This window comes from Archocentrus centrarchus, chromosome 13 (genome assembly GCF_007364275.1).
Source record: "Archocentrus centrarchus isolate MPI-CPG fArcCen1 chromosome 13, fArcCen1, whole genome shotgun sequence".
Taxonomy (NCBI): Eukaryota; Metazoa; Chordata; class Actinopteri; order Cichliformes; family Cichlidae; genus Archocentrus; species Archocentrus centrarchus.
In genome coordinates this window covers 36,430,892-36,453,723 of record NC_044358.1, presented here as the reverse complement: position 1 = coordinate 36,453,723, position 22,832 = coordinate 36,430,892, and the positions used below count along the sequence as shown (strand labels likewise).

At 41.9% G+C, this 22,832-nt stretch overlaps 1 protein-coding gene across 2 annotated transcripts in view; it reads right to left on the bottom strand.

Moving 5' to 3' along the window:
• Nucleotides 1–22,832, bottom strand: part of LOC115791277 (von Willebrand factor A domain-containing protein 5A-like) — a 54,691-nt gene that overhangs the window by 468 nt on the left and 31,391 nt on the right. For both annotated transcript variants that reach the window (XM_030745467.1, XM_030745466.1), the window contains exons 15-21: nucleotides 17,081–17,119; nucleotides 6,989–7,021; nucleotides 4,956–4,994; nucleotides 3,753–3,782; nucleotides 3,419–3,451; nucleotides 2,205–2,350; nucleotides 6–129 (exon numbers count right to left, since the gene is read on the bottom strand). In XM_030745467.1, the coding sequence (XP_030601327.1) occupies nucleotides 6–129; nucleotides 2,205–2,350; nucleotides 3,419–3,451; nucleotides 3,753–3,782; nucleotides 4,956–4,994; nucleotides 6,989–7,021; nucleotides 17,081–17,119 (444 nt within the window). The remainder of the gene's footprint in view (nucleotides 1–5; nucleotides 130–2,204; nucleotides 2,351–3,418; nucleotides 3,452–3,752; nucleotides 3,783–4,955; nucleotides 4,995–6,988; nucleotides 7,022–17,080; nucleotides 17,120–22,832) is intronic.

The window sequence follows — 22,832 nt, the reverse complement described above, 5'->3', positions numbered from 1 at the left end:
TCTACCGTTCTGAGCACGGAGCCATGATGTAGCCTTCATAGCCAGAAGCTCCCACTCGTCCTTTGCATCCATCTTCAAACCATGAAGCCAGATCAGAGCCAGAATGGTGGCCCACACTTCACTGTTGGCCTAATTCAAACAGTCAAAAATTATCAAATGAAGCAGAACATCCAAAAAAACCCCACATGACCTCTTTTTCTACAACTAGCAGTAGCAGCTAGTTTCAACTGCTCCCTTGTCACAAGGGGTCACCAAAGCTCTGCATATTTGATGCCCTTCCTGATGCAGCCATGAAGGGATTTGTGTCTCCTGCTGGAAATCTGCCGTCTCCAAATATGAGAACATAAATGATCTAAAATAATATGTTGAAATACTTTCACAGCAACTGCTGAGTGATGAGGGAAATACTTTCTCCTGCTGTGTGGTTACTTAGTAAAAATCAGACTTTGGTGCAGCTCAGTGGGTGCTTTAGCCTCTGATATACACATGTTCAGAGGTGGGAAGTAACAAGTACAAACACTTCGTTACTGTACTTAAGTAGATTTTTCAGGTATCTGTACTTTACTGAGGGAAGGTTTTATTTCGGTCACTGTGCCTTCAAACATCAAACTGATCTGAGCCTAAATGGAGGAAAAGTAACACATGAGAGACAATTGTAATGGTGTATCTATCACTGAGGTTTATCTTATACAAAGAGATCAAAGTGGGAAAACCAGATAATTTATGTATCATTTAGAGTGCTGTACTTAGGGGTTAAAGTGGGCCAGACCGACTACAAATGTCCCTAAGTTGTGGTCATGGCACTTCAGCGTTTAGCTAGTGCTACTGACAAGCAGCGAAAATAAAGGGAGTAACGTGTTGTGGAAGGTCATTTAAAATGTAACGTTTCTGAATGCTCTACAAATATCAGCAAACACACAAAGTGTCTGCAGTTTGTCACACAGTTTCTGCGAGCTAAAAGAATAGCTGCTGTATTTCCAGTGCGAGTCAGAGAGAAGTTCACTCAGAGATAGAGAAAGATGTAAGAAAGAGGACAGGAGAGGAAGAAGAGAGGTGACATCTGGTAAACTGGAAATTTAAAGTTTACATTTTAAAATCAGAGCTTGGATCTGTATATGATGTGAAGCTGATGTTTTTTCATATTGTGAAATGTCGTGCAAAACAAACTGAGGAACAGTTACTTTGTGTTATTCACAGGTTGCACGAACATACTGCAGTTTAGTGCAGGATAAACAGGTTAATTTGCTGTACTGTGGTGAATTTACAGTAAAGCTCTGTGCTGGACTGGTGCACAGCAGCTGTGGTGTTCATGCTCATTGTGAGGTCACATCAAGTGCAGCACAGATTAGTTTACACTGTCAGTACAAAGACAGTGTAAACCGTATACTGTCGGTGTAGGTGGTGGAAATCAGCCAAGATAGCTCATGAAATACTGGGTCACATCTTGTTGAATTCAGTTGTGTAAATCCACACAAAGCAGCAGGAGCGCAGGTCAGCTGATCACAGCCTGGCACAAAGAAAATTTACTGGAGCTCTCAATAGTAACTATTGCTGTGTCACTACAAGTGATCTTAGGGTTCCCCCACCTGCTGAATCCCACTGACTGCACTCATTTTCCTGTTCAGGTGAGGCAAGAGTCACCCTCGACCATGTAAGTAAAAGCAAATAGAGCTCTTTAAAAAACATTTTCTCTGCTCGTGTTCTGCATAACAGTGTTCAAGCTGAGTTTGAGCTTCATTAGAATTAGAATTTAGATTGAAATAAAGTTTGTATTCTCATGTAATAATATTGCTTTATTATATTAATATAGCATGGGGTTCAGTTAGCTTTGCACAAAAATAGCTGGTAGAAACCTACTCAGAAGAGTTATGTTTACTTTCTTACTTTGAGTAGATTTCAGAGAATGTACTTTTTCACTTTCACTTGAGTAATTAAGTTGAATCTTTTATCGGAGTATTTTTAACACAAGCATTTGTACTTCTACTTAAGTACAAAATGTCTGTACTTTTTGCCACCTCTGCAGATGTTTATTTTCATGCAGCGACGCAGGCCTGACTTTATTTTCATTTCTTCTATGTTCTGTTGTGTTTCCATGTGTTTAGTCACATCCTGTTTATGTCAGAATCATGCTATCAAATTTTTTTTTTTTTTACAACACCTCTCATGATTATTTTATTTTATCATTTAAATTAACAACAACCCACCTTTGCAGGCTTTGACTTTTCCACCTCCTCGCTGCTCTTTCCCAGTGCAGCAGCCAGAGCTGGATCCAGCAGCCAGCAGCCAGACGCCTCCTGGAGGGAGACTAACTGCAGCAAAGGGTCTCTGGGAGGCTGATCGGGTACAGCAGCTGGAAATATGATATAAAAACTGGAGCTGATTATGGTGCTAGATAAGAAGACTAAAACTCTACATGATAAACTGGTGCATAAACCACCACACAAAAAACTGTGCTACAAATAAAACATTATTTGTTTAATTTGAATATCTGCCACATAATAATTATAAGAAATCAACATTGCAAATCAAATATTTCCAACAGCCTGAAGACATGGAAGAGAAATAGAAGCTTCACCACCTTAAACAGATTGAGATTACCAGGTTTTAATGAATACCTTTTGAAAGTAATCCCGATGATGAGATGAATGTTTAATACATTATGAGGTAAATTGGCCCTGTGACAGGCTGTCAACCTGTACACCAGGGGTCATCAACTACATTTGTTCAAGGGCCGGAATTCTTCTTGGCAGACAGTGTGAGGGCCACATGCTCTCGTAAATCATAAATAATATTGTATCCAAAGTAATATATTATCATTTGATGTATCATTTTTCCTGTCAAATTCATACAGTTTTTATTGATGTGATGTGCAAGTCTTGCACTTACATGTTCTTCTCCTTTATGTTGGTGGCTGTTATGGAAACACAGCAATTGTCCCCAGTTCTTGTTATAGATATAGTGAACATTATAAATGCACAATCAACTTTTTTTGATTTTTTAAATTAATTAATATAGAAAAATGAAGAGTTCAAATGCTAAAACCCTCTATATCTCCCTGGACCCTTTTTTTTTTTTTTACTGGATCCTATGGTAAAGTTTGGTAATTTCATTTTACAGGCAAAGGTGGGGTGCCTTGTTTAAAAAAAAAAAAAAAAAAAAAAAAAAAAAAAAAGTAAAAATTTAATACATTTTGTTTTGTGGCAAAACCAGCTAAATCTTCAGCCCGTCCTCTGCCCAGTGTGAATGAAGACAAAAGGTGCAAATATCAGACTATGATAAAATGATTTCTACACAAAATGCTGTTCTAAATAATCCGTGTGTCACTTATACACATATGGAGGTCCACTCCATGTGATTACTTTCATATTAATAGAAATGTTGTGATATTTGTTTAACTTTCACCGAGTGTTTTACTCACTGTTCAGTGGAACTGCTCCTCCAGAGAGAAGGTCTATCATGATATTAACATAAAAAAAGGAAAAATGACAGCATGAGATGAAGGCATTGAATTGTTTAACAAGAAACATTGACTAAGTTTTGGGCTTCTGAGGTTATTACAGTAACTTGTAAATTACTACAACTCTTATTATATATACACACACAATTTTTCACTTGCTTTCTAAAGATGAAGCCCATTATAGCGACTATCAAAGCAAATATTGGAGCTGCTGTACATACAGCTTTGCATATTCAACACTTCAGATAAGTTAAAAAAGAAAAATATTGGTTTGTTTCATTCAGATTTTACTTACTCATGGGCTCTGGAGCAATGGAGTCACACACTATGATGTTAGAATAAATAAATACAAATAAATAAATAATACATTGTAGTAAGAATAAATTTAAAATAAATAAAAAGTGTCAAGACAATTATAAGACTCAAAAGGACTGAATTTACATGTTATTTTGTTGATAAATACAAATCAAATTGTTTAAAAGTATTTAAATGTATAACAATCAGGATTATAATAGTTTGGGATTTTACATTATCGTTTAGTTTTAGTTAGTTTTTACTTTTTTTGGTTTATTGCTTAGTTTTAGTTTAGTTTCGTTAGTTTCAGTATTAGTTTTTCATACTGTGTCAGGTGCAAGATTCAAGGTACAAGAGTAACTCTTGTATAATAAAAACTCAACAAAAGCTCCCGTCTAAAGAAATATATTCAACAACCAACTGTTCACAAGACAGCAGCACACTGCCATTAATTTTCGGACCAGCGCGGTGAGCACGCGCACAGCTGCCCGACGGCACTCCCAGCTTAAACTTGGAGAGCGGAAAATGATCAATCCACAAGGCTTTTAAATAAAATGACAAACAAGGAAAGGAAGGTCATTTTATCCATAATTTTACTTACTTTTAGTTCGTTTTTTCAATTTCAGTTTTCGTTATTTTGTTCATTTTCATTAACTATAATAACCCTGATAACAATCTGATCAGTCTGGTTCTGTTTTCAAGTGGCAACTCTTTTCAGAACTTGCTACTTTTAGTTTCTCTGTTATGTCTGCCAGTAAAGTTTCCCCACCTGCTTCTGTCCTCTCCTCTGATTGGTCCCTGCAGTATTTATACTATCTTGATCACCATCCTTGAATTGCCAGATTGCCTTTAATTATTTACTAAATTAGAAAATCAAATTTACACAAAATGAATCACAGCCAGATGATGAGCCTGGTATCAAAATGTAGGGAAGATGTGACTTTTTATGTTTTGTTTTGCTCAGCAGGTTTCTGGCTTCTGAGGTTATTACAGTGACTTGTAAATGATCAAAAGCAGAATTATACATAAAAACATGAACGTCTTCACTTACTGCCTAATGATACAGCCCATTACAACAACTATCACAGCAAACACTGCAGCTACTGTACATACAGTATTTCACATTCAACATTTCAGATAAATAGAAACTTCATTTTTAGAAATGCAAAGATGCCTGTTGTACTGTCATTTAGATTTTACTTACTTATCGCCATGGGAGCACAGCTTGCCATGGAAACATACCCTATGATTTTGAGGAGGAAAAAGCAGGCCAAAATATTTCATTTCTTAAAAAGAACTACAGCATTTATTTTTTAATATTAATAGAGCAATGTACAAATAATACACAAATACTACAAACAGTATTTAAAATGTTCATCTGTTAAGTCTGGTTGTTCTGTTTCATGTTCTAACGCTTAAGTCATTTCGGAGCTTGTTACTTTCACCCCTTGACACTAATGCCATGTTTCCACTATTACCTACTCAGCGGGACTCAACTCTGCACTGGGGTTATAATAGTTTTGGATTTTACATTATCATTTAGTTTTAGTTAGTTTTTACTTTTTTTTTCTTTAGTTCAGTTAGTTTTAATTAGTTTTCAGAGTGGTTTTGCTCGATTTTTATTTTTGGTTTATTGTTTAGTTTTAGTTTCGTTAGTTTCAGTATTAGTTTTAGTTTTTCATACTTTTGTCAGGTGCAAGATTCAAGGTACAAGAGTAACTCTTGTGTAATAAAAACTCAACAAAAGATACCATAAAGAAATATATTCAACAACCAACTGTTCACAAGACAGCAGCACACTACGTGCTAAATGTGCGTAATTTTAAGGACACACATGTACATCAACAGGGAGAAACAAAGAAAAACAAACTCCCAAACTCAATAAATTCTACAATAAACTCCCAATAAAGTTCAGCATCAGTGCAGCAGATTGACTACAGCTTCTGTTTTGGAGCTAGCTCGGTTAGATGCTCGATATGTAGCCGACCTCATGTCCATTTCTGCTTGTGTAGCTGGATTGTGTGTTCATTACCTTACGGTTGTGTGCTGGTGTTTTATATGCGGTGCTGGCTGGGACTTCTTTTGGTCCTCGCTCTTTGTGCTCAGTTTTTTGGCTGAAAACATATTTGTCCCTGTTTTTACACTTTCTTCATTCCCTCGAATCCTTATATTGATTGTTCCTGATTGTTATTCTCTCACTGATAAAGTGGCCGGAAACGCACAAGGACGGAACAGGTTCATCACAACGTTGCGGCTGCGTGGCAGCGAGGAGTAGTCACATTTCTCCGGAGGTGAATGCCAGATTACGTCGGTTCAGAGCGGTTTCCGTAGCTGCCTTGTGTGCACTTCTCAGGTGGACTTTGATGTTGGTGTTTTTTCCTCACTGAGACATGTTCCATACATTTTTCATCAGTCACAACATGACGCTCTTCTATCTGTATTATCGGACTCAAAGAAACTCCATATGGGACTCTGCCGCTTTCTCGGCAGACCGCTGCCATTACTTTTTGGACCAGCGCGATGAGCACACGCAGGCACGCACACGCACAGCTGCCCGACGGCGCTCCCAGCTTAAACTCGGAGAGCAGAAAAAAATGATCAATCCATAAGGCTTTTAAATAAAATGACAAACAAGAAAAGGAAGGTCATTTTATAATTTCAAAGAATTGTCAAAGAAGAGCATGCCACTGACTGGCCAGGGAGTGTTGTCAATTGTAACGGAAACAAAACAGGACCGTGGTGTGTCGCGTCGCGCTGAGTAGGTACAAGTGGAAATGCAGCATAAAGTTTCCCCACCTGCCCCACTTCTCTGATTGGTTCCTGCAGTATTCATAGCCCTTAATCACCATCCTTATTTGCACAATTATCTAGTTCTATTATTCTCACTTCCTGTTAGTTTTCTTCCTATTATTTGCCCATTCTGAATCAAGTACTGTCTGCCACTTACTCACTCAGGCTCACTTCAAGATGAAACAATGTAAAGAATGTCACATTTTACTATAATTTGTATTTAAAGTATCAAAGATGTTCACTAATATTCCAAATATAATAAAAAAATTTTAGCAACTCAACCTTCTTCACTTGCTAAGGATACAGCCCATTATAATGACTACCAACTGTACATACAGTATTTCACACTTAACCTTTCAAATAAGTAGAAACAGAAATTTGCTGATTTGCCTTTACTTATTTTTAGATATGCAAACATATGTGTATTGTCATTTAGATTTTACTTACCCGTGAGAGCACGCATTGCACTGCGTTTAGTCCCTATGATGTTGCATTTGAAAAAAATAATAAATCAGGTCAAAACATTTCATTTCTTGAAGAAAAAAAAAAACTACAACATTTACCTTTGAGCATTAATAAAGTGATATATAAATACAACACAAATACTACAAAGATCATTTAAGATATGAGATGTTCATCAGTCTGGCTGTTCTGTTTTCATGTTCTAACTCTTCAGTCATTTCAGATCTTGTTACTCTCACCTCTCTGACATGTCTGCCACTAACGTTTCCTCATCTGCTCCTTCTTTGAACTAACCTATATGAGGGGCCATTAGGGACATTATTACTAAAACGCGCTCACACACACACACACACACACACACACACACACACACACACACACACACACACACACACACACCTGAAACGCGCTCACACACACACACACACACACACACACACACACACTACTGAAACGTGGTCACACACACTTGAAAATCAAGAGTTTGTGTAAACAGGTATTTGGTGTCAAAAGGAAGGCATTTCAGGTGAACAGTAAGGTGGCTGAGGAAAAAAAGGCACATCAAAATAGGGCTGCAATGATTAGTCAACATTGTCGACAATAATTGACAATAAAAATAGTTGATGACGAAATTAATTGTTGTTAACAGTCGTTTTTTATTACTGATGTTTTTTTTTTTTAACACAGTGAGACGTCTTCCTGTCTGTCTATCTCTGGCAAGTAGTAATGTTCAATACCATCGATTTCCTTTCCGATCCAATACTGATTAAAATTCAAGCTGGTATGGGCGATACCGATCTGATACCAATACTTTGTGCAAAAACACCTAAAAAAAGGGGTGTGATTCAAATCTTGGCTTCATAAAGAACACAAGATATCACTTTCATTTATTTATTTTAAACTCAGAAGTACATGGAGGTAGCAGCCTCATTAATTACTCATTCACAGATCACATCTTAGCTATTTGTGGAGTTGAAAAAGTTCCACGTGTGACTTCTTGTATATGAGTGAGCAGCAGCCGTACGCTGCACTTAGGCATTATGTCCTTACCCATTATTGGCAGGACCCACGGGGTGCGACAAACGACACATGGGACGTGATAGCGATGGCAGCATTGTGAATCATGCTTTTGCATCACTTATCTCCAAGAAATTTGATTGGTTATGAAATTGGAGCAATTTTAGCATTTTCAAAGCAGTCCGTGTCAGACAAAGCAATAAAGATGAAGAGTCAGACGATTTTACTGGTTACTAGGTCTCCTCTACAAAAGACAAAGACAACCTTGGGTTCATCCTTTATCATCTATTTCCTATTATATAGAAAAGTCAATCACAGCAAAAATGATCCTCATCGCTCATCGCCTGCCCATGTGTGGACGTCTACTATACGAACTTAAAATTTCACATGCACAAATTTGGCCGGTCGCTTGGTGGGAGGAGGGCAAGCGATTGTAGCCTCATCACATAAACTCCATAGGAAATGAATGAGAGGGGGCGACGTCGCTCCCGTGTGTCGAGCCCACTACACACTTACCAGGTGGAAGAAAAAGTAGTTCCCATCAACCCAACATTCATGGCAAATATCAATCCCCCGCCGTTTGCATACGGTTGTCTCTAAACCACACATGCATCATCCGATTTGCACCAAACTGGATATGAATGACCTTTGTTAACCTCTAAAGAGCCCAATAGGATTATATTGGAATTTTACTCCAGTGCGCCCCCCTACATTATTCCAACAGCTATATCTCCCTCATACATCATCCGATCTGCACCATATTTTTTGTGCAGCATCAGAGAGCACTGCTTGAGACATAGGTGTGGCAGATTGATAACATCACCAGCCCTAGTGGACGGTTACTGGACTGCGTGAGAGGGTCAACGACGGCGACAGGGGGGCAGTGCCGGAGCTCCCGCGGTCGCCACAAGGCCGAGCGGCACTGAGCTGCAAGGGCGGACAGACGCTGCTTGCAGCTTTAATTCATTTTTTTATTATTGCGTGGCCCCTAGCTTGTTATCCTCCATGAGAGTTTGTATTCTAAAGTTTTTTTATACTGTTACTGTATTGTTTTTTAACTTTCTTTAATAAAAGGTTGATGGAGAATAAAACAAAAACAAAAAAAAGTAGCATTGTTCTGGTTCCAGTGGATTTAGTTTGTTATACTGACATCTAGTGGTAGGGGGGACTTAAAATTTATGTTCGAGGTAGGTCCTCCATTTTGTCTGAGGGCGCAGCAGCGTAATGAGGCATGGCAGAATCCAAATCCATCCTCTCTTTTATGATCTTGATTTCGCACAAATTGTGAGTATTATTTTCAGTTGGACATTTTTCTGATGAGTAGCAAGCTCATTGTATGCAGATTGACATTTCTTATTGTTCAATGACCTCATAATCAGAGCTGGTGATCACATGGCAATGTTCAATCAGAAACAACTGTGTTATTGTTAGATTCTTTCTTAATGTTTCAGAGTTGTCTTTAATCAGTTGTATATTGAATAGGGTGTGCAACTGGTACAAATGTAGATTGTTTCATGGTATAAGTGATTTCAATGTAACACTGTTATCCATTTCTTTGTCGTTATGTCAATGTTAACAGTTTCACAAAAGAGGACGTCCAATAAACAACCTCAACGTCAGCTCCTGTCTGAAGTGTTCTATTGGGCAAGTGTTTAGCTCACTGTCTAACCATGTATTCGGTACAGCACCTGGTGAGGGCAGTAGAGTGAAAAATTTGTAAATACATCAAGAACATCACGGCGGATTGCATATGCATTACGTTCTTGTGAAGTGCTAACATGTCAAGTGTGCCAGATCCTAATGAAGCGGCGAACCTGGAGGTCAGGTCTGAGTGTAAAGCTTCATCAGCAAGGTCAATGTCATCACGTCGATCCTGCAAATCACATGCAAGCCAGGCTGCAGCAGAAGCTCGGGCAAAAGCGGAAGCAGCTCGCACCAGAGCAGAATTTGCAAGACGGCAAATCGACATGGAAGTTGAAAGAGCTCGCCTTGATGCTACACTTAATGCCCTTAAAGAGGAAGGTGAAGCTGAAGCTGCCCTAGCTGCGGCAAAAGTATTAGAGACTGCTGCAGTTAATGAAGACAGTAAAAGTGAAGTTGGCATCACTGGGCCTCCTTTAGCATCAGCTGTGTCACGACAACGCACTGATGAGTACATTAATACTCACTTCGGTCATCAGCAAGATGAAATGAAGGATTCTTCTCAGACCCGGCCTGTGGGTGCCACATACAGCAGACAACCCAATGTGCAGCCTCTCTCTTCTTACACATCTCGCCGATTTCAAGACACTGAAGCCACGCATCACGTCAGCCTTAAAGCCTATGGTCCCTTGTCACCCCACAGCAAGAATACAATGAACACTCCTCATGAAGTCGGTGGCAAGCCTACACAGATTTCCACAGACATTTCAGACCTAGCGGCTTTCCTTGCTCGTCGTGATCTTCTTTCAACAGGGGTTAAAGTATTTGACAATCGGCCAGAGAATTACACATCATGGAAATCCACCTTCTGCAGCGCCATAGAAGGTTTGAATCTCAGACCTAGCGAGGAGCTGGATTTACTGACCAAGTGGCTTGGCGGGGAGTCACTTCAGCACGCTCTAAGAATCAGAGCAGTCCACATCAATAACCCAGCAGTGGGTCTTGATAGACTGTGGCAAAGACTAAATAAAAACTATGGCTCTCCTGAAGTCATAGAAGCTTCACTTTTCAAGCGTCTTGAGAATTTCCCGAAATTCTCTGCTAAGGATAGTCGACAGCTTCTAGAGCTTGCTGATCTCCTCCTGGAGGTAGAAACCGCCAAAAATGAAGGCTACTTATCAGGCTTAAACTTCCTTGATTCCGCAAGAGGGATTAACTCAATTGTGGAAAAGCTCCCACATTACCTTCAAGAGTCGTGGGTTGCTCAAGGCACTAGATACAAACAAGAGCATTTGGTGCATTACCCTCCATTTTCATTCTTTGTTATTTTTATTAACTATCATGCGGAAATGAAAACAGACCCAAGCTTTTCCCTTGAAAGTTCTAGTGCAGCACCCCCAAAATCTGAGAGGACTCTAGAGAAGCAGTGGAAAGCTAAGTTTCCCGTCTCTGCTAACAAGACAGAAATTGAAGCCTCCAAATCTGCGGATAACAAAAAGCTATGCATGGATCCAGACAAGCTCTGCCCTATTCACAAGAAACCACACTCTTTGAAGAAATGTAGGGGTTTCAGAATGAAAACTTTGGATGAGAGGAAGAGCTTTCTCAGGGAGCATTCAATTTGCTACAAGTGCTGCATGTCAGTAACCCATAAAGCTAGAGATTGTAAGGCAGTTACTCACTGTTCAGAGTGCAACAGCGATCTGCACATTTCAGCCCTTCATGATGGTCCTCCACCATGGATGATAAGAGAGTCTTCCATTTCAACAGAGGAGCATGACAGAAAACAAACCGACCACGGCTCCCCTATCACAACATCCAGCTGCACAGAAGTCTGTGGGGAAGGCCTCCATGGCAAGTCATGTGCAAAGGTGTGTCTAGTCAATGTGTATCCCAAAGACTGTCCTGAACAAAAGAAGAAGATGTACGTAATTCTGGATGACCAGAGTAATGTGTCATTGGCCAGGTCTGCTTTCTTTGACGTATTCAACATTCAAGGACCTGTCTCTCCTTACACCTTGAAAACATGCTCTGGCATAACAAACACTAGTGGAAGAAGGGCCATGGGATTCATCATAGAAGCTCTACATGGGGGTGTGCCTCTGGCATTGCCAACACTTGTTGAGTGCAACTTGATTCCCAACAACAGAGAGGAAATTCCCACACCAGAGGCTGCTACTCATTATCCTCATCTTAGACCCATTGCTGGCAAAATCCCACCTCTTGACCCAGTAGCCGAAATCCTCCTATTGCTTGGAAGGGACATTATCCGTGTCCACAAAGTTCGCAGTCATTGTAATGGGCCACATAATGCACCATATGCCCAACGACTCGATTTGGGATGGGTAATAATAGGAGACGTGTGCCTGAAAGGAGCCCACAAGCCTAATGTGAATGCATTTAAGACCAGTATTCTGGAGAATGGTCGTCCCAGTTTCTTCAGACCATGTGTGAACCACATCAGTGTCAAAGAGAGGTTTACAAGTGACCAAGCAACTGCGCCTACGGAAAAATTGGGTCAAGATAACCTTGGTAAGCAGATCTTTAGTCGCACCATAGAAGACAACCAAGTGGCGCCGTCAGTTGAAGACAAACTTTTCCTCCATATTATGAATGAAGAGTTCTCCAAGGATGAATCTAACAGTTGGGTGGCCCCTCTCCCATTTCGGTCACCAAGACAGCGCCTGCCTAATAATAGGGAACAGGCCCTTAAACGTCTGATGTCTCTTCGACATACTTTGAAGAAGAAGCCAGAGATGAGGGACCACTACGTGCAGTTCATGGAGAAGATTTTCAGTAACGGTCATGCAGAACCAGCTCCTACTCTGGAACATGAAGATGAATGTTGGTACTTACCAAGCTTTGGTGTCTACCACCCTCAAAAGCCTGGTCAAATCAGGGTGGTGTTTGACTCCAGCGCCCAGTACAATAATGTGTCCCTGAATGACGTGCTACTCAAGGGCCCAGATCTAAATAACAGTCTAATCGGTGTGCTCGTCCGTTTCAGATGTGAACCCTTTGCGGTGATGGCTGACATTCAGCAAATGTTTCACAGCTTCTTAGTTAAAGAAGAGCATCGGGATTATCTCCGTTTCTTGTGGTTCCATGAACATAACCTTGATGGGGACATCGTGGAGTTTCGGATGAAGGTCCATGTGTTCGGTAATTGCCCATCTCCAGCAGTTGCCATCTATGGTTTGAAAAGGACAGCCATGGAAGGAGAAGGGGAATATGGAGCAGATACAAGACTCTTCGTGGAACGCCATTTTTACGTCGACGATGGACTTAAGTCATTTGCTACCACGAAAGAGGCAATTGATGTGCTAAAGAAAGCTCAGTGCATGTTGGCACAATCCAATCTGCGACTGCACAAAATAGCATCCAACAGCGCAGAAGTCATGGGAGCCTTTACAGATGAGGACCTTGCTAAGGAGCTCCAGGGTCTTGTGTTCGGGGAAGACTTTGCACCTCCACAACGAAGCCTAGGGCTCGGCTGGGACCTGTCCTCAGACAGCTTTACATTTCGAGTAGATCTCAGTGAGAGGCCTTTTACAAACGGGGGGTGCTGTCCACAGTCAATAGCTTGTACGACCCGCTGGGATTTGCCACACCTGTCAGCATCGAGGGTCGCTTGATATTAAGGGACATCACTTCTATTGCCTGTGATTGGGATGCACCGCTCCCAAAGGACAGCTACGAAAAATGGCAGAGATGGAGAGTTTCTCTTCAGGACTTAAAAGAGCTAAAGTTACCAAGGATGTACACATCACTTCCTTTGTCAAAGGCTAAAAGGAAAGTAATGTTTGTGTTTTGTGATGCATCCATCAAGGCGGTAGCAGCTGTTGCTTACCTGAGCGTAACAGACGGAGAAGGTCACAGTGAAGTCGGGTTCATTTTTGGGAAAGCTAAGCTTGCTCCAAAACCAGAGATCACAGTCCCACGACTCGAACTCTGTGCTGCGGTGCTAGCCGTTGAGATAGCAGAGCTGCTCCAGGAGGAGTTAGATATGACACTGGATGACGTGCAGTTCTTTACCGATAGCAGAGTGGTGCTGGGCTACATCGTCAGTGAGTCAAGACGCTTTTACGTTTATGTTCACAACCGTGTGCAACGCATCAAGCAGTCAACAAAAGCAAGTCAATGGAATTATGTGTCTACCAACAACAACCCAGCTGATCATGCAACCAGGTCACTACCAGCCAACCAGTTGTCCTTTTCTTCATGGCTAACAGGACCTAACTTTCTGACTGAGGTGGCACAGAGTCGGTGTTGCAAGGAGAGTTTCGGCCTAGTGGAACCTGATTCAGATCCAGAGGTACGTTCAGAGGGCACAACTTGTGTCACCAGCCTGGCTCACAACACGTTCAGCAGTGTACGTTTTGAGCGGTTCTCTACTTGGAAGACTCTTGTGAGGGCTGTTTCACTGCTCAAACACATTGCAAAGTCTTTCAGCCATGGATTTAAGCATCACGTCTGTCACGGCTGGCATAGGTGCAACATGCATCTCGGTGAAGAGCAACTGAACCAGGCTAAAGCCACAATAATCTTCACTGTTCAGAGAGAAGCATATTCAGATGAGGTCAGATGTCTCCAGCATGGTCAATCGGTCAGCAAATCAAGCCCGCTCAGCAAACTCCATGTTTTCGTCGACGTAAGTCAACTTCTCAGAGTTGGAGGCCGGCTAACGCAAGCCCAGCTTACGTCAGACGAATCGCACCCTATGCTCATCCCTGGAAGGCATCATGTTGCCCTGTTGTTGGTCAGGCACTTCCATAAGAGAACTTGTCACCAGGGTAGGCATTTTACAGAGGGAGCTGTGAGGGCAGCCGGATTCTGGATTGTTGGGGGAAAGAGGTTGATCAGCAGTGTGATTTTTCACTGTGTGATCTGTCGCAGGTTGAGAGGCAGACAAGAAGAGCAGATCATGGCTGACCTGCCTGCAGACCGACTGAGCACAGATCCTCCTTTCACGAACGTGGGTTTAGACGTGTTCGGTCCCTGGGTTGTTGTAACACGAAGAACCAGAGGTGGGCAAGCCAATGATAAAAGATGGGCCGTTATCTTCACTTGCATGAGCACTCGAGCAATCCATATAGAGGTCATTGAGTCCATGGACACATCCTCCTTCATCAATGCTCTCAGGCGATTCTTTGCCATCAGAGGACCGGTAAAGCAGTTAAGGTCCGACTGTGGTACCAACTTTGTGAGTGCTTGCAGGGAGCTTCAGATCACGAAGAAGGGTTGTGACAACAGACAAATTGGAAGCTACCTCTTGGATCAAGGGTGTCGGTGGCTGTTCAACCCTCCGCATGGTTCGCACATGGGTGGATCCTGGGAGCGAATGATCGGCATTGCACGGCGCATCCTTGACGCCATGCTTCTGGAACAGGGTTCGGCAAAGCTTACGCATGATGTCCTAGTGACCCTTATGGCCGAAGTGACAGCAATAGTAAATTCAAGGCCACTCACACCAGTTTCTACAGATTCGGACCAGCCAATCATTCTCACCCCAGCTATGCTGCTCACTCAGAAAGTAGGCACAGCACCAGTACCACTTGGTCAATTCGATGGAGCGGACCTTTTCAGAAATCAATGGCGGCGTGTCCAGAGCCTAGCTAATACATTCTGGGATCGCTGGAAAAAGGAATACATTAACGAACTCCAAGGACGTCGGAAATGGAGAACTGAAAGGCCTAACCTTCAAGAAGGAGATGTTGTGCTATTGAAGGATAGCCAAGTGAAAAGGAATGACTGGCCAGTTGCACTGGTTACCAGGACATTTCCTAGTCAAGATGATAAAGTCAGGAAGATAGAAGTAAGGATTGTAAAGAATGGTGAACAGAGACTGTTTTTAAGACCCGTGACAGAGGTCGTTCTTCTTGTTTCTAAGGAAACAATCTAGAGGGAAATGTGAATGCATACTGTGATACACCTTATCCTATGTTATTACTTAACTTGGTATTTTACCAAGTTAGGCGGGGAGTGTTCTGGTTCCAGTGGATTTAGTTTGTTATACTGACATCTAGTGGTAGGGGGGACTTAAAACTTATGTTCGAGGTAGGTCCTCCATTTTGTCTGAGGGCGCAGCAGCGTAATGAGGCATGGCAGAATCCAAATCCATCCTCTCTTTTATGATCTTGATTTCGCACAAATTGTGAGTATTATTTTCAGTTGGACATTTTTCTGATGAGTAGCAAGCTCATTGTATGCAGATTGACATTTCTTATTGTTCAATGACCTCATAATCAGAGCTGGTGATCACATGGCAATGTTCAATCAGAAACAACTGTGTTATTGTTAGATTCTTTCTTAATGTTTCAGAGTTGTCTTTAATCAGTTGTATATTGAATAGGGTGTGCAACTGGTACAAATGTAGATTGTTTCATGGTATAAGTGATTTCAATGTAACACTGTTATCCATTTCTTTGTCGTTATGTCAATGTTAACAGTTTCACAAAAGAGGACGTCCAATAAACAACCTCAACGTCAGCTCCTGTCTGAAGTGTTCTATTGGGCAAGTGTTTAGCTCACTGTCTAACCATGTATTCGGTACAGCACCTGGTGAGGGCAGTAGAAGCATTCAGTGGCATGTTTAGTCATGGCGGCTACTGGTGAAACAACATGGCATCCTAAACAATCCAAGGTTTGGGACAATTTCACCTTTGACAAAGGAAAAAATGGTCCATTAAATTTATATGAGCAGCAAACCTGATTGAAATTTTGGAATGAAGTATCCATCTTCCGTGTGTTTACTACCACATTTTAAATAACTGTGTGTGAGCGTTTCAATAGTGTGTGAGAGCGCATTTCAGTAGTGTGTGTGAGAGCATTTCGTGTAAACAGGAAGGCGTTTCAAGTAAACAGGAAGGTGTTTTGTGTAAACAGGAAGTTGTTTTGGCTAAACAGGAAGTTGTTTTTTTGCTAAACAGGAAGGCGTTTCAGTAGTGTGTGTGAACGTGTTTCAGTAGTGTGTGCGTGAGCATTTCAGTAATAATGTCCCTAACGGCCCCTCATACACCTAAATCCTCTTCTCTGATTGGTCCCTGCAGTCTATATACCCTTTGATCAACATCATTATCTGCACAATTACATAGACTATTGTCATCACTTCCTGTTAGTTTTCTTCCTATTATTTGCCCATTCTGTATCAAGTACTGTCTGCCACATAAATACTCAGCCTCACTTCAAGTTGAAAAAAAAAATGTAAAGAATGTCATATTTTACTAGATGTTGTATTTAAAGTATCAAAGATGTGCACTAATGTTCTAAATATCAAAATGTTTTAGCAACTCAACCTTCCTCACTTGTTAAGGATACAGCCAATTATAATGAATACAACTGACAGTCTATTGCCATGCCTCTATTTCTTTTTTAAAAATGCAGAGATGTGTGTTACACTGCCATTCAGTGTTTACTTACTCTTGCTTCCTATTGCACACATTGCCATATAGACAGCAACTATAATGTAAAAAACAAACAAACAAACAAACAAACAAACAAAAACGGGGTCAAGAGATTTCATAAGAATTTCTTACTAATGAATTTTTGATGTCATTTCAGGGATGTACAAATACAAGACAAATATTGCACCAAGTATTTAAATTTCTTGATCTTTTCATCTATCTGGTTGTTCTGTTTTTATGATCCATCCCTTCAGTCAAAGTGGTCCTGGCTGAGGGGCCAGAGAAAGGTTCCTTTCTCCAGAACCAGTCTCCTGGAGAGGGGCTGGACTCTGTTCCTGTCTGGAGTTGCCCTCGGTGAGAGGCGGTGAGCTGGGGTGGGTATGCTTGTATCCCCACAGCTATCTACCTGTTCATTGGAGTTTTCACCGGTAGACGCGAGGGTTCCTTCCCTGCGCCTTTGGGCTAGACAACAGGTCCTGACTGTTGTTTGCACTTACGCACCAAATGACAGTTCAGAGTACTCAGGTTTCTTGGAGTTGCTAGGCGGGGTGCTCCATCCAGTGCCTCCATCGTCCTACTGGGAGACTTCAATGGATCAATGTGAGCACTGAGCAAAGACAGTGAGACCTGGAGGGGCATTATTGGGTGGAATGACCTGCCAGATCTGAATCCGAATGGTGTTTTGCTATTGGACTTCTGTGCAAACTATATTTTATCCATAATGAACATCATGTTCGAAAATAAGGATGTCCATAAATGCATGTGGCACCAGGACACCCTAGGTTGTAGATCAATGACCGATTTTGTAATCGTACCATCAGATCTGTGGTCGTATGTTCTGGACACTCGGGTGAAGAGAGGAGCTGAGCTGAGGTGGTGAGTTGAATCAGACTGGCAGACTGGGGTGGTGGTCCTCATCCTTACAAAGCAGGAAAAGAGGGTGTGCTCCAACTATTGGGATCACACTCTTCAGCCTTCCTGGTAAGGCCTATGCCAGGGTGCTGGAAAGGAGGGTCTGTCCATTAGTCAAACCTCAGATTCAAGAGGAAGAATGCGGTTTTCGACCTGGTCATGGAATGCTAGACCAGCTCTTTATCTTCTCAAGCATGTCCGAGTGTGCGTGGGAGTTTGCCCAGCCAGTCTACATGTTCTTTGTGTAATTTTCATCTTAGTTACCGAACACTGGGCCAGCTCTTTATCCTCTCGAGAATATTGCAAGGGAGTTTGCCCATCCATTATAAATGGAGTTGGAGAAAGCATTCAACCACGTCCCTCAGGGAATCCTGTTGGGGGTGCTGCAGGAGTATCAGGTGTCTGGTCTATTCAGTCCCTGTACAACCGCAGATTGGTCCAGATTGCTGGTAATAAGCCGGACTCATTTCCCGTGGGTTTTGGACTCCACCAGGGCTGGCCTTTGTCACCGATTATGTTCATAATTTTTATGGAAATAATTTCTAGGTATGGCCAAGTGACAGACGGCTTCTGCCTGGCGGGCACAAAAGGGACGCCGTCAATTTACCGGTCAGTCTAGGTCCCTATCCTATCCTATACACAAGATTTTGGTAGTGACCAAAAGAACAAGATCACAGATACAAGCAGCAGAAATGAGCTTCCTCTGATGGGTGGCTGGCCTGTCTCTTAGAGACAGGGTGAGGAGTACAGTCATTTGGGATGTGGCTCCACCACATCGAAAGGAGCCAATTGAGGTGGTTCGGGGCAGACCTGGGACACACTGGACAGATCATGACCGTTTCCCAATATGCGTACTTGTGTGGACTTGTGTACTTGTGAAACGTCATCAGTCTCAGCCCAAGTACTGTTCCAAATCAAAGTTCACATAAAGGCAATTTTGCTCAAAATACCTGGATGTGTTCTTGCTCCGCCCCTTCTATCGAGTCTGCATCGGTGGTGACTTGTGTTGACTTGGTGCAGCCAAGTATCCCAGAATGCATTTCGAATGAAACTCAAACATAACAACAGCAAAGTAGACCGGCTAAAACTGTGAGTAAATTTTGAAATATTACTGCTCCTGTGACACAAAACAAACTTTTAGAGTGTTTTCAGGCAAGAATGTAGATGTGTAAACATCAAATATCTGCTCAGTTTATCAAGATATTGCTTATCTGCAAAAGTGCTTTGACATTTTCAGAGAGGTTCGTTCCGCTGCTCTAACAGCAGCTGCCTGCTCGCCAGCCGGACGAGGCTCGCTATATGTGGGGAGAACGCCTGACTGTCAGCACATCATTTTCAAAACTCCTGCTGGTTTTTGCTGTTGAGGGGAAGTTAAACAGATATAATTCACTCAGATGATGTTTGGTTTATTTCCGTGTTTCATTTGTTCCTGAGCAAATCAAAAAATTGATATTAAGAATATTTTACTCAGGAAGCAACACAAGAGCCTTTTCACTGGGAACGGGAACATCGCAGCAGCATGTTGATGCTGTTTATGGAGATCGTGAAGACTGATGACAAGCCTACTCCGGAAATGATGAAATTATATTATTTAAAATGTTAATATTTATTTGACTGTATTCTAAAAATCTGCCTGTTGTAAGTGGTGGAAGTCTTCTGGAATAAAATTAACAATTTTAACATCTGACCTGTTTTTGTTCAGTAAGTAGCAGAGCTGTGCATATATGTACACTGCTCAAAAAAATAAAGGGAACAACATAACACAATATAACTCCAAGTAAATCAAACATCTGTGAAATCAAACTGTCCACTCAGGAAGCAACACTGATGCTGTTGTGCAAATGGAATAGACAACAGGTGGAAATTATTGGCAATTAGCAAGACACACTCAATAAAGGAGTGGTTCTGCAGGTGGGGACCACAGGCCACTTCTCAGTACCTATGCTTTCTGGCTGATGTTTTGGTCACTTGAATGTTGGTGGTGCTTTCACACTTGTGGTAGCATGAGACGGACTCTACAACCCACACGAGTGGCTCAGGTAGTGCAGCTCATCCAGGATGGCACATCAATGCAAGCTGTGGTAAGAAGGTTTGCTGTGTCTGTCAGCGTAGTGTCCAGAGGCTGGAGGCGCTACCAGGAGACAGGCCAGTACACCAGGAGACGTGGAGGAGGCCGTAGGAGGGCAACAACCCAGCAGCAGGACCGCTACCTCCACCTCTGTGCAAGGAGGAACAGAAGGAGCATTGCCAGAGCCCTGCAAAATGACCTCCAGCAGGCCACAAATGTGCATGTGTCTGCACAAACGGTTAGAAACCGACTCCATGAGGATGGTATGAGGGCCCGACATCCACAGATGGGGGTTGTGCTCACAGCCCAAAACCGTGTAGGACGCTTGGCATTTGCCAGAGAACAAGTTTGTACTTGCATACTTGAGTATTGAGAAATGGCCCATATCTCTTGGCTGGCCTAGGAACACTTCGGTGTCCTCTCAGATGAACTGCAGGAGATGGCTGGTGAGAGGGAGGTCTGGGCTTCTATGCAACTTGGCCCCGGATAAGTGGAAGAAAATGGCTGGATGGATGGAATTCTTGAGTCATTTAAAACTTGTTATTCTCACCTCCCTGATATGTCTGCTACTGAAGTTTTCTCACCTGAATCCTCTCCTCTGATTGGTCCCTGTAGTATTTCTACCATTTGATCACTAACCTTTATTTGCCAGATTGTCTAGTTTTTATTATTCTCTGTTTACATTTTTTTCTCCTATCAGTATCTTGATTCCTTGAACCATTGCTTTTTGCTTCAATAAACCTTTTTTGTATTATACAGTAGCTTGCAAAAGTATTCATACCCCTTGAACTTTTCCATATTTTGTCACATTACAATCAAACAAATATATTTCACTGGAATTTAATGTGAAAGACCAATACAAAGCGGTATACAATTGCCTGATGACTGCTAATGACTAAAAAGAGTCCATCTGTGTGTAATCTAATCTCAGTACAAATACAGCTGCTCCGTGACGGCCTCAGAGGTTGCTTAAGAGAATATTGGGGAGTAAACAGCATCATGAAGTCCAAAGAACACACCAGACAGGTCAGGAATAAGGTTGTGGAGAAGTTTAAAGCAGGCTTAGGTAGTGATGAGAAAATTAAGCTTTTGTGAAGCACTGAACCACTTGAACCAATTGTTTTGAAAATAGGTTCATTACTCGAAGCTTCAATTATAGCGCCCTCTCCTGGAAAAGTGCAATGTTTTCATCTATACACCTGCATGCACGCGCTCACACACCTCAGTGCTCTGAAGCATCTTTGCATTGTTTGAGGCGCACACGTTATGACCAAATATCATGATATCAGGTTCTATTTACAAATAAAGATGGATGAATGTGTGTGTTGTGTTATTGAGCAGAGTACTGGGAAAACGTGGCATTAACTGGGTGTGCTTGTGTAACTACCGCTTTTTGCGTTAATCTTGATATGACAGTGTCCGTCATCACGTTCCAAGGACGAGCCAGCAAAGGTTGTCTTTAATTCATAACTCAGCAGTAACTGTTGGCCATAACAACGCTAAAACTGTGAGAGTATGAACCTGGCTGACTGTCTCGCTCTCGCTCCTTCACTCGTAACCAGCGAATCACCTGAACCAGTCACGTGATTCATTCCGAGAACGAAGCAGTTGCTGCTTCATACATCATATGTCACATGATTTTTTTCACTCTGAAGCAAGCTTTGAAGCAGTAGTTCCATGGAGTTGTAAGCCCAGGGTTCAAAGCACATATCGAAGCTTCAGTTTCACACTCTCATCACTAGGCTTAGGCTATAAAAAGATTTCCCAAGCTTTGAACATCTCACGGAGCACTGTTCAATCCATTATCTGTCGTGCACTGCACAAATGTGGTCTTTATGGAAGAGTGGCAAGAAGAAAGCCATTGTTAAAAGAAAACCATAAAAAGTCACGTTTGCAGTTTGCCAGCAGCCATGTTGGGAACACAGCAAACATGTGGAACAAGGTACTTTGGTCAGATGAGACCAAAATTGAACTTTTTGGCCAAAATGCCAAACACTAAGTGTGGCGGAGTATTAACACTGCACATCACTCTGAACACACCATCCCCACTGTCAAATATGGTGGTGGCAGCATCATGCTCTGGGGCTGCTTCTCTTCAGCAGGGACAGGGAAGTTGGTCAGAGTTGATGGGAAGATGGATGGAGCCAAATACAGGGCAATCTTGGAGGAAAACCTGTTGGAGTCTGCAAAAGACTTGAGACTGGGGCGGAGGTTCACCTTCCAGCAGGACAACGACCCTAAACATAAAGCCAGGGCTACAATGGAATGGTTTAAAACCAAACATATTCATATGTTAGAACGGCCCAGTCAAAGTCCAGACCTAAACCCAACCGAGAATTTGTGGCAAGATCTGAAAACTGCTGTTCACAAACGCTCTCTATCTAATCTGACTGAGCTGGAGCTGTTTTGCAAAGAAGAATGGGCAAAAATTTCAGTCACTAGATGTGCAAAACTGGTAGAGACATACCCTAAAAGACTAATTTGTAATTGCAGCAAAAGGTGGTTCCACAGAGTATTGACTCAGGGGGGCTGAATACTTTGGCACACCGCACTTTTCAGTTTTGTATTTGTAAAAAATGTTTTGAATCATGTATAATTTTCTTACCACTTTGTGTTGGTCTTTCACATTAAATTCCATTGAAATATATTTATGTTTGTGGTTGTAATGTGACAAAATATAGAAAAGTTCAAGGGGTATGAATACATTTGCAAGCCACTGTATCTAGATCCTCTGAACTGACTCTGAAATTCTGCTCTTAAACGTTATCATTGTACTCCTTTCATTCAT